The sequence below is a fragment of the Globicephala melas genome, chromosome 19 (assembly GCF_963455315.2).
Source record: "Globicephala melas chromosome 19, mGloMel1.2, whole genome shotgun sequence".
Taxonomy (NCBI): domain Eukaryota; kingdom Metazoa; phylum Chordata; class Mammalia; order Artiodactyla; family Delphinidae; genus Globicephala; species Globicephala melas.
Window position 1 is genome coordinate 7,330,157 of NC_083332.1, and position 11,624 is coordinate 7,341,780.

Here is an 11,624-nt window from a genome sequence, read left to right on the forward strand (position 1 = left end):
AAAGGCAGAAAAAGTCAGTGCCCCTGAACCTGAGAGAGATGCACAGTGTATTCCATGGAATCACAAAGGGATCCCAAATCAGGATGCACCACCCTACCCTCCCGCAGCTCAAGAAGTGTGTCAGACAAACTGCAGGGCCCACTCTATCTTCCTGGGGAGAAAGCAGTGTCTCAGAGCATGGGAGTGGCTTCCCAAGGTCGCGTGGCTTGTCCCCGGGGAGGGATGGGGGGCTGGACTTGTGGCCTGCTGCTTGACCCTACATGTCCCCATCAGCCTGCTGGTCTGCACAAGACTTCCCGAGTCTAACAGCCTCATTTCTCACAAATGAGGAAACTAAGGCTCGGGGGAGGTGGGGGGTTACCCAAGGTCAGAGGTCTTTCAGTACTAAAAGGGCATTTGGAGGAGAAAGAAGAGGAGGATGGTTACATCATTAACATATATAGGGCTGCCTGTGTGCCAGGTAACTTTCAAAGTACTTGTATTCATTATTAAAATCCACCCAGTGGTTTACAGAGAGTTGTTGTTGTTATTTTTAGCTAGGAAACCACCCCCCTTTCTTTTTTGGTCAAATGAAATCTCACTTAGGAGCACCAGTGTGAAGCATCAGAGGGTGTGAACTGGTTTGAGGAGTCTCTCTTGACAACTCAGAATGTGGCTAACAAATTCCGTTTGGAAACCCCTGATTTAATCCAACCACCTTTTTACACAGAGAGAAGAAGGTACAGATTGTGAGAAGTGTTTGATAAAGGTTGAAAATAATGTAACCTTTAAATAATATAACACTTCTCTCCGAAATGGAGAGAAAGGCACATTTGGAAAAGAAACGGAGACAGACAGACCCCCCTCACAGTGACAGACACAGGGCAGAGTCTGGGAGGCAGGCACAGAGCCCAGCACAGGGACCCAAAGAGGAAGAGACACGTGCAGAGAGGACAGAGATACCCAAGGGGAGGAGGGAGAGCAGGAGAGAAGAGGGCGGCGGTCTGGGAGGGGGTAAGAGACAGGAGGGAGGACAAAGACCCATAGAAGGGGGAAGAGACCAGAGAGGAAGGGCCAGAGATCCAGAGAAGAGAGAGGGACAGGGACCCAGACAGAGAGGAGAGGGATAGAGAGAGAGGGGGACAGAGACCCAAGGAGAGAGGGGGAGACGGAAACTGTTTCCCATTACTCTTTGAAAACTCACCCCTACTACCCCTTCAGAGACTGAAAGTTGCATAAAGTTCCTCTGGTAGGGCGTGGGGCATGTCGGGTGCTTAGGGGTATGGGAAGCATGGCGAGGTCAGGGAAGTGACCTGAGTGGACACTCAAAGACTGAGAAGCGCCCCTCCTCCACCCCAATAAACAACTGCAGCAGCCTTCTGTGTGGCCTTGGCTCGGCTGGGGAGAGGTGAGGGGAACACCCTAATCCGGGGACACCCTTCCCGCCACCTTGCCATGCTATATTTAGGCTGAGGGAGGGGTACGGGATGACCCCCCCACCACCTCCACGAAGGCAGGTGTCGGCTTTCCTCCTGAAAATAGCTCCAGGGGAGGGGTGAAGCATTAAGTCTGTCCCGGGACTCCAACTCCTGTCTGATCTCCATCTGTCTTAAGGTCTCTCTTTCTCTGGGTCTCTTTCCCCCTTGTGGGGTTCTGTTCCCTTTTCTTAGCATGTCTGTCTCCTCTCTCTGCATCTGTGTCTTCTCTCTCTCTCTGGGTTTCTGTCTCCCTCTTTCTCTGGGAGTCTGTCCCCTTTTCCTCTCCATTTTTGTGCCTTTCCCCCACCTCCCTTCATCTGTCACTATTCACTTTCTTTCTCTAAGCAGGTCATTCTGTTGCCAAATCATATCTTTGTCTATCTCCGGGTCCTGGAATACCTTGAGTTGCTCTTATCTGAACTCAGGACAAGACCCTCTCCCCAGTCCCCACCCAGGAAATTCCAGCAGAGAGGACTTATGTGGGAGAGACCCCCCTCACCCAGCGTCTCCCCGGGGCCTCGGGCCTTATCACTTCCCGAGCCCAGCTGGTTAATGTCTGGCCTGGAGCTCCCGGGAGAGTTGGGGATGAGAGCAGAGGGTGGGAATCTGCCCGGGGATTGACACTTCACTGGCAAAAGAACGCAAAGGAATCTCAGGCCCAGACTCCTGGGTCTGAGGGAGGAGGCAGCTGGAGCTGAGGAAGAAGGGGCTGGGGGTCCACACTCCTGAGTCTGAAGGAGGAGGGAGCTGCGCGGGCCCGGACTCCGGAGTCTGCGGGAGGAGGGGTCTGGGGGACCTGGACTCCTGGATCCGGGGGAGGAGGGGGCTGGGGACCCGGACTCCTGGGTCTGAGGGAGGGAGGGGTGGGTGCTGGCGCCTGGCCTCCTGGGACTGAGGCGGGCGGAGGGCTGAGCTAGCCAGGCCGGGCTTCCGAGGTCTCTGCACGTGTGTGGAAGGCGGGATTCCCCCGGCCCCTCCTCCGCCGTCGGGCGCCGCCCCGCCCCCGCCCCCGACCCTGGCCCTCGGGAGCTTGTGCCGCGAGGAGCCGGTGGGCGACCGGGCGTCCCTGCAGCCAGCGGGCAGGAGGAGGAGCCGCCGCCGCGCCAGGGGCAGCCGGGGTAGCCGAGGAGTGCGCCCCAGGTAAGAGCCTCCGCGCCTCCTCCCCCGGGATTCCGGCGTCCGGGTCGCCCTGCCCCCGGGTAGGGAGGGGCGGGGGCGGGGCCTGCGGGGGCGGGGCCTGGCGGAGGAAACTGAGGCAGGAGGGCAGTGTCCCAGAGGGACAGCCCGTGACCCCCAGCGGGGTCTCAGGAGTCCGCACCCCCTGGCTAAACCTTCTGGGGGAGGGGGGCCGGGGAGTCCGTATATCTGAGTACCTGGGAAGGAGCTTGAACTCCAACAAAACTCCAGGGTCTGAAGGAGGAGGGCACTGGGGGTCGGACTCCTGGGTTTGAAGGAAGAGGGATTTGGGGGCCTGGACTCCCGCATCTGAGGGAGGGAGCTGGGGACCTGAGTTCCTGAAAGAGGAGGCAGCTGTGGCCGGGGCTCTTGGGTCTGAGTGAGGAGGGGTCAGCTAGGGCCCAGGACTGCAGATCTGAGGCAGGAGGCAGCTGGGAACCTACACTCTGGGTTCTGGTTGGGTCAACATGTGCCCCTCTTCACAATTCCCCCTTCCCATTTCCCCATCTCCCAGCCAGGGCAGGCGGCCACGCCAGGTATGTGCAATAGAAGTCTTGGACGGGCCCTGGCCTGTCCTGTGAGGAGAGAACATTCCAGGAAGCAGCCTCGGGGACCCGGGGCTTCTTAAGTGTGGGCCCTCAGGGACCCGGGTGTCCAGGCCGGCCCTGCCCCCGCCCTGTCTGAGAGATGAATGGGCTGAGGAGGATGTAATCTTTTCCAGCCTCCTTCATCCTCAGCGTCTCCCCTCCCCTCTCCTCCCCCCATCTGCTTTCCATCCAGGAGCCATCACCTGGGCAGGGGGATGCAGCCTTGACGCTTGGTCCCTTACACTTTAAAAAGAACACTTTTAGAGAAGGGGAGTGTTCAGGCCCCCTCATCCACCTGCCTCTATAACCCACCTGTTCCCTTCCTCCGCTAGGTGGTTGCCCCCTCCCTCTCCTGAGATGTCAGGAAGGAGGGGGCCACCTGCGTCCCCCACAGGGGCCCCCCGGAGCCTGGGGGCCCCCAACCCCGGAGCTCGGAGGCGGAGGAGGTGCTGACAGGTCTGGTAACCACCCACTTCTAATCAGTCCTCTCCAGGCCATCCTGTCCCAGAATCCACAGGCTTCCAGAATGTTCTAGAGAGACTGCAATACGCACACCCCTGCCAGTGTCTCCCAGCCCTGGGCCAATTTCATGGACAGGGAAACTGAAGCCCCACCTGAGAGGAAGTGTCTTGCCTTCATAGGGGCAGTTTTAAGCTGAACTTGGGTCGCCCTAGGATTCCAGAACATGACCTTTCTCAGAATTTTGGAAACTCAAACCTCCTCCAGACTGCAGGGCTTAGGGTTCCTTGGGGTTGTAGAGGCAGGATGGCAGAGTGGAGTTGCTGGGACAGGGTTCAAGTTCCACTTCTGGCATTTGCTGGCTGCGTGACCTGGTGCACGTCACTAACCTCTCTGAGCCTGTATTTCCCCATTTGTTGGCTATTAATAGTAATCATAGTAGACTAATTATGATTAATCTAGAAGTTGAGCATTATCGAAGCCCTAGAATATAGGGTCCCCCCAAGTTCTAGAACAAGTGCCAGAACCGCCTCCCTGTGGTTCTGGCACACAGAAGTTCCCATCGGCCCCCCCCCACTAGGTTATTATCCTTCTCTCTAATTCCAGCTTCCCTCTCTCTATCCTCAGGTGCTCAGCGAGATGCTCCCCCACCCCTCAGGCTCCCTCCCCATCCTCCTACTTTTCCTCCTCCCCAGTGTCACAATGGAGCCCCACGCCTCACCCTCACCCCTGCCCCCATTTCCAGTCCCCGAGTGGGACCTCTTGTCCCCCCGAGTAGCCCTGTCCAGGGGTACCCCCGCTGGGCCCCCTCTGCTCTTCCTGCTGGAGGCTGGAGCCTTTGGGGAGCCAACTGGCAGCCCGGCCAACCGCAGTCGGCGGGGGGTGAGTGAGACAGCACCAGCGAGTCGCCGCGGAGAGCTGGCTGTGTGTGATGCAGTCAGCGGCTGGGTGACAGACCGCCGGACTGCTGTGGACCTGCGTGGGCGCGAGGTGGAGGTGCTGGGCGAGGTGCCTGCGGCTGGCGGCAGTCCCCTTCGCCAGTACTTCTTTGAAACCCGCTGCAAGGCTGACAGCGCTGGGGAAGGTGGCCCCGGTGGGGGTGGAGGAGGCTGCCGGGGTGTGGACCGGAGGCACTGGGTGTCTGAGTGTAAGGCCAAGCAGTCCTACGTGCGGGCATTGACTACCGATGCCCAGGGCCGTGTGGGCTGGCGATGGATTCGAATTGACACTGCCTGTGTCTGCACGCTCCTCAGCCGGAATGGCCGGGCCTGAGGCCCATGCCTGGGAACTGGGCAGGTAGAGGAAGAAGAGAGCTGGATGCTGAAAGACCTCAGGGGTGGCCTGGCTGCTCTAGGCCTCAGTTTGGGAACTCGTCAAATGGTCACAAAAATCACAGCTCTCCGATTTTGAGAGCTCCATCTGGGCAAGAAAGACAGATGGTGAAACCAAATGGGGGTTTTGAAGGATGAATAGGAGTTCTCTTGGATGAACTTGAGGGTAATAATGATGATGATGATGATAGCCAATATTTTCTGAGTGCCTACTGTTTATGAGCTCTAATACACAACTTGTCAGATCAGCTCTGGTGGATTTGACCATTGGAGGCCCTCAGCTTCTAAGTTGCTGACCATGCGATCTCAGAGGACATCACCTTGCCCACCCTGGAGAGAGTGATAAGGAGGGGATATGTCAAGAAGTGTGTGTGTGAGCATAAAAACTGGAACATGTAGGCAGCTAGTTGGGAGCTGGGGTTCAAATGAGAAATCTTACTTAGTCAGATAGGGCAAGTGTTGGCTTAGATATTCTGTTTTGAGGTAGTGAGCTACCTATCACAGCAGGAGCACAAGCAAGGTTGAATGACAGGAGGTCAGGATGCTTAAGAGTTTGGCCTTGGTGGGGAGTTGGAATCAGGTTTCTACCCCTCTTCCCTGTCCCAACCTTTACCCTATACTAGTAAAGAAATAGACCTTACCATTGTCCAGCTTGAGTAGAGCATGAGGTTTTGACCAACTGGCCTGTCCCCTGGCTGGGATCAGGGGTGATTTGGACCCTGATCATCCTAGAATGAGCCAGGAAAATCCAACAGGAGAAGCGGCCCCAGAAGCCTGAATGAGGGGGTCAGTGGCACCCTGGGCCAGGCTGCAGAAGGCAGCCTCAGTTTTCCCTGTCTGAAGAACGGGTTGGTGGGATGAGATAATGGGGGCTGAGGAGGCAGAGGCTTTGACCAAAAGGGCTTTAAAGTGAGGAAGTGACAAGTCAGGGATAGACCCCACACCCTCAGGACACCCCTTCATATATTACCATTCCATAGCCACATGCAAACACAGACACACACTTTTGCCCTTGTTTCTGCATCTCTGTGTTCTGGGTCTGTGGTTCCCGCTCTCTTTTCTGCCGCCTCCTTTGTTGTCTCTCTGTCTAAATTCCTGTCCCACCATCTCTGGATCAGTAGCTCTCTTTCTGTCCCTGTTTCTCACTCACTGTCTCACCCATTCCTGTGTGTGTTTCTTTCTCATTCAGCAAAGCTCCTTCCACACCCCCCTCTTTATTGCTAAGTATTTCCCCGTGGGTCCCTCCCTCTTCTCCCACACCCATACCCAGGTGGAAGTTTTCAACCAAATCAAAGGCAGGCAGGACAGAAGCCGAAGCTGATGCTGAGCCCTTCAGCACACACAGGGAGGGAGGGAGAGCCCTGGGGAAGTCTGGAAATCGTTACCCAGCCCCTCACCCCTACCCTCTGCTGCCGAGGTGGGCTGTCCTGGCAGAGGGAGGCGGTGGCCAAGAGGGCCGGGACCCTATAGGAAAGAGGGATGTTTCTCATGGATGCCCTGATGCTCTGAGTAGCTCTGCCCTCCTCTCCCTCTGTTCCTCTATTTTTGGGTCTCTGACCACCCCCCGCCCCAGGTCTCTGTCCCCCTCTCTCTGCTGCTCCCTCTCTGGGTCTCTGGGTCTCAAACTCTCTGAACTCTGTACTTCTATTGCTCTCCCCCGCACTTTCTGCCCTCCTCTCCCTCTGGGTCTCCGTCCCCACCCCCCCCATTTCTCTGAGTTTTTGTGCCCCTTTTGGGGTCTCTGTACTCTCTCAAAATCCTCCTCTCTCCTGCCTGGGTGTCTTTCTCACTCCATCCATCTGCACGCCTGCAGGCCCTTCATTGGCTGGGTTTAGGATGGGCGGGTTCTGTCACCCGGGGCAACAGCAACAACGAGCCGGCTCCTGCTAGGCTACGGGGCGGGGGTGGGGCCATGGCGGGTCGGACCCTAGCTCGGCGCTACGGTCCCCCACGGTCCCCCATCTCTGGGACCAAGGTGCCTGGATCCCAGCCCAGCTGGCATCTCACCAGCAGTGGCGTCGCCCACCACTGTATCCCGCCCGTGCCCTTTCCCCCGCCCACTGTGCAGGTGAGAGGACCCTAGACTCTTAGCCAAGAGGAGACTGGGGGCCCAGACTGAAGGAGGGGCCTGGGGATCCAGACACCTGCTGAGAGAAAAGGGGATTCCGGGCTTAGAGTCCTGTCTGACAGAAGGAGGAGGGTTCCAGGGACTGGGTCTGAGAGAGGAGGGGTCAGGGAATCTGGATGCCTGGAACGGGCGGTAGGAAAGGGCTGGGGACTGACTGGGAAGGATCAGGGCTTGCGGACGAGACTCCTGAGTCCTTTTAGCTGACGTCCTGCACCTTCTCCTCAGTCCGCGGTCGCGGAGCCCCTGCTCCTGGCCGCAAAGCAGGATTTGCATATTTGGGCTTTCGACGAGGTCACCAACAGATGGGAGACAACCTCGGGCTCGGCTCACGTGCCCAAGACCCACGGCGGGCCCTACGCGCAGCCCAAGGCCCCAGAACCTGCGGACCGCACGCGGATTGTGGGGATCAAGGATGTAGCGGAAAAAGTAAGGTTCTGGGATGCCCAGGTCCGCGGGAGACAGGGCTGGGGACCACACTGGAGTCCCGTGCACCCTCATGTTGTGTCCCCGCGTCGTCTTCTTGCAGCTCAGACACCGCGGCTGGCGCCTCCCTCTGATCACAAAGCACCAGTGCAGTGAGACGAGGGCGCAGTACACCGGCTGGCCCAGCCTGGACCGGGGCGCCACCTCCTTCATCGGGCCCCAGCCCCTGGAGCTTGCGGACCACAGCCGAGGGGGCCCTTCCCAGGTAGCGGAGAAGACCGCAGTGGCAGGATCTGGCAGAGCTTTGAGACCCTGGGGCGGGGTCTGAGGGAATTTTGAGTCTGGGGTCTAAAGAGTGGGACAGAATCTGGAGGTTACATTGAGTGGGGAAGGGGCTTAGGCCTTTTGAGGCGGCGCCAGGAGGAGGAGGGGACTGGAAGCCCGAAATCCCAGCTCTGAGGCTGGGGCCACAGCTAGTAAATCCTGGGGCGGGCCTAGGAGGCGGTTCTGAGGCTGTGGGCGGAGCTAGGTAGCCTAATGTACGTGTGGGCGGAGCTTGAATATTCTGAGGCCGATCTGGGGCGGAAGGCGGGGCTGGCTTTCCCTGTTAGGGTGGTGTTAAGGAGTAACAGTCGCCCGAGGCGCAGCTGAATTCCAGGGGCGGGACCGAGAAGGTTTGAATCTAGGGGAGGAGCAAGGAAGGTTTTTTAGTGACTGGGTGCTTGGCTTTGTGTCCGATGACGGGCAGAAAGTATTTGGATTTTGGAGGTGAGGCTAGTAAGGGTTCTGATTTGGGGAGCGAAGCTGAAGTGCACTGGCCAGGAAGGATTCTGATTCTGGGGGCGGGTGTCGGCCTGGTTCAGAGGCGCTGTTGAGGCCAAAGGAAGAGGAATTCCGTCTGGGACAAAGGGCATGAAAAAGGGTATGAAACCTTTCTTGCTCATCCCTCCTCCCGCAATCCTCCTCAGGCTCTAATCCCCTGGACGAAGAACCCCGAGCTGGCCGGCCGGCCTTTCACTATTTCTGACCAGGGCATCCTGGACCGCTATCAGCTCTATCTGACCACTTCGGCCCGGGACTTCCAGGCCTATTCGACGTGAGCCTGGGTCCTCCCTTGGCACCGACCCCCTGCACAGCCCCCGCATAGGCTGGTGGGACGCCGAGCCCCCCCGGTGTTGGGTCCCCGTCTCTGACTCAGTAGTCTCGGCCTTCAGCTCCTGCACGCGCAGTAATCAGAAGTTCAGACCCAGCCCCTACCTTTTTTAGCACCCTGGTACACTTAGTGTCAACTCTCAGGAACAGGAAGCCTGCAAACGGCCCAAGAAGGAGCTCTGGATCTGGGGACGTGGCCCTGAGGGTCTAGAGCGGGCTTCCTTTGGTATTTGAGTCCCCCAGATAACTCTTTTCTAAGGATGCGAAAAGTCCCAGATTCCAGGCCCTTAAATACCTCGAGGACCCAGGAATCCAGGCTAGGACTCCCCAGTCTCATGCTTCCTAAAGGGTCCCTGACTCCTACAAATGTGTCCTCGAGGATCTATCTAGCTGTGCCCTCCCCATCGTGCCTCCACCCCAAACCCCGACAGGAAGGAGTTGTCAGGCTACCCTCGCAAGGACTCGATGACCTCCTGGAGCTTCGGGAGACGCCCCAGACCTGGGGCCCCGGCCCGAAACAGCCGCCCGGTCCGTGCTCCTCTCGGCCACTCCGGCCGCCGAAAATCCGCGTGCCCCGCGCCCGTCCGGTGATGCCAGTCGTGCCGCACCGCGGGGCGCTGTCTCTGGCTCAAGAATCCTACAGCCCCCCGCTGCACCCACTCCGCCGGCTCGACCGTTTCTGCCCGCTGGAGCCGCCCTGGGGCGGCCCCCACTGGAAACCCGAGTCAGACATCTACAGCGTGCCGAAAGCCTACAGCACCGAGAACTTCAACTACGGCAGCTTAAATCCGGCGCTGGCCTGAGCCAGACGGGCCAGCCCCGCCCTGGACACGCCCCCTAAGCGGGGGCGGGGCTGAGCCTGGAAGACTGGGACTAGGGGTACACTGGGTGGGGCTAAGACGGGACCCCCGCCCACCACCTGGGGGCGGGGCGAATCTAACAGGTCCACTCGATCACGGGGGCGGGACTGAGCCTGGAAAATGTACCTTGGGGCTGTGGGCTAGAGGGTGGCACACACCCTCTGCGGCGGAAAGGGCAGAGGTTATCTCAGTCGACGACAGAGTTAAATAGCCTAAACCACGCTCTTTGCTGGGTTCAGTTCCGGCATCCTGGTTTCTGGGGGCCTGAGTGTGGGGCAGGTGGGATTCCCGCTGAATCCCTGGTGGAGGGGCGGCGCGTCTGGGTGGACCACCCCCCACCTCTGGTGACGGAATCCAACATCGAAGCCACCCCCCTCCTAAGAAGTCGGACTCAGTCTACGGCAGGTGGAGCAGGGTTGAGGCTTCAGCCTATAACCACTGGAGGATTGTCAGAGGGGCGGCGCTCCAGCCTCTGGCGGGCTCCCCTCAGGATGGGTAGAGGGGGGCCCACAAGGCAAGGGGCACAGCCTCCTATACCCTATTTCTTGTGCTCCCACCACGGCCTCCCTAGCACCTGGGGACTGAGTCTGTGAAGTCTGCTTCACCTTGGGCGTCTTCCGCTTCTTGGAGCGGAAGCCACTCAGGGAGTGGGGGGAGGGGGGCGCCACTGGGCCATTCCTGCATCTCCCTGACCTTGTCTGCCTCTCGCCCCCGGGGAGATTAGTGTCCAGGTTACCCCACCATGCTGCCGCCCCCAGTGGCCTTGACGCCCCCACAGCCCGCAGCTATAAGACCAGGTAAACGCGGCAGGGGAGACACCGAGGATGGAGATGCTCCAGGTAAGACCGCAGGGCCCCTGGGCCCCTTGCGACTACATCCAGGCCACGGCTGGAAGGAAGAGGGAGAGTCCTGTGACCTGGCAAAGGAGGCCTCTTTCTAGAAGGGTGTGGAGAGCCAGCAAGCTTCCTGGCAGGAGGAGGGAAGCAGCTGGTGCAGGGCCTGAGGGTGGGTATCTGGGGTCCCTGGGTATGGGGATGGGAGATTCTTGAATGGAAGACGTCAGGCAGAGGAGCTGGGTCCCCGAACGTGTGTATGCAGGGCCGGGGGCGGGGTGGTAAGGACTCGGGGCGGAGGGCTCGGGCTGGCCCTGAGGCGCTGGCCTGGTCCCAGGGGCTGCTGCTGTGGCTGCTGCTGAGCGCGGCCGGGGTGCGGGCACCCGGGGGGCCACTGCGGCCGCTGTGCCGGCCCATCAACGCCACCCTGGCCGCTGAGAACGAGGCCTGCCCTGTCTGCATCACCTTCACCACCAGCATCTGTGCCGGCTACTGCCCCAGCATGGTGAGCTGCCCGGGGTGGGTGGGTGCTGCCACCTCAGCTCCAGGTGGATTACTCAGGGCCAGGCCCACAGAAGACAGGAAGTGGCCCCGGGGGTAGAAGCGTGGCCCGCGCCCGGGGCAGGGGCTGGGCGTGTGGGAGGGAGAGCACAGATGGTCCTCTGGACACCCGAGTCTGGGATCTGTAGGGTGCAGTGAGGGAGCTCGGGGGAGGGCTTGGCCCCAAGTAGACACCCAAGCCCTCCCTCGCAACCCCGCCACCTCCAGGTTCGGGTGCTGCCGGCTGCCCTGCCGCCTGTGCCCCAGCCAGTGTGCACCTACCGCGAGCTGCGCTTTGCCTCCATCCGGCTCCCCGGCTGCCCGCCTGGTGTGGACCCAATGGTCTCCTTCCCGGTGGCCCTCAGCTGTCACTGCGGGCCCTGCCGCCTCAGCAGCTCTGACTGTGGGGGTCCCAGAGCCCAGCCCTTGGCCTGTGACCGCTCCCCTCGCCCAGGCCTCCTCTTCCTCTAAGGATCCCCACCTCAACCTCCCATGCCCACCCCAACCTCCCATGCCCACCCCAACCTCCCATGCCCACCTCAACTCCTGGAGCCAGCAGACGTTCCTCCCCATGCCTCCTAATAAAGACTTCTCAAACTGCACTCTGCGGGTGTCTTTCTGGGGTGTCAGGGTGTGTGTGCCTGTGTACGTGCACACGCACACACAACACACACAATA

The 11,624-nt window shown here is 59.7% G+C and overlaps 3 protein-coding genes across 3 annotated transcripts; all 3 read left to right on the forward strand.

Annotated features, from left to right (window-relative positions):
* Nucleotides 1-4,318: 4,318 nt before the first annotated feature.
* On the forward strand, nucleotides 4,319-4,951 carry NTF4 (neurotrophin 4). Its single transcript, XM_060288474.1, has one exon. It carries the CDS (start codon nucleotides 4,319-4,321, stop codon nucleotides 4,949-4,951), a length of 633 nt encoding a protein of 210 aa, XP_060144457.1.
* Nucleotides 4,952-6,919: 1,968 nt separating this feature from the next.
* On the forward strand, nucleotides 6,920-9,561 carry SAXO3 (stabilizer of axonemal microtubules 3). Its single transcript, XM_060288941.1, is given in 6 exon segments — nucleotides 6,920-7,078; nucleotides 7,364-7,564; nucleotides 7,665-7,826; nucleotides 8,530-8,657; nucleotides 9,145-9,194; nucleotides 9,197-9,561. Coding segments are annotated over 6 exon segments (1,017 nt in total). The 5' UTR covers nucleotides 6,920-6,922; the 3' UTR covers nucleotides 9,517-9,561.
* A 1,104-nt stretch (nucleotides 9,562-10,665) lies between these two features.
* Nucleotides 10,666-11,457, forward strand: LHB (luteinizing hormone subunit beta). Its single transcript, XM_030873614.2, has 2 exons — nucleotides 10,666-10,911; nucleotides 11,175-11,457. Exons 1-2 carry the CDS (start codon nucleotides 10,666-10,668, stop codon nucleotides 11,415-11,417), a joined length of 489 nt encoding a protein of 162 aa, XP_030729474.2. The 3' UTR covers nucleotides 11,418-11,457.
* Nucleotides 11,458-11,624: the final 167 nt, after the last annotated feature.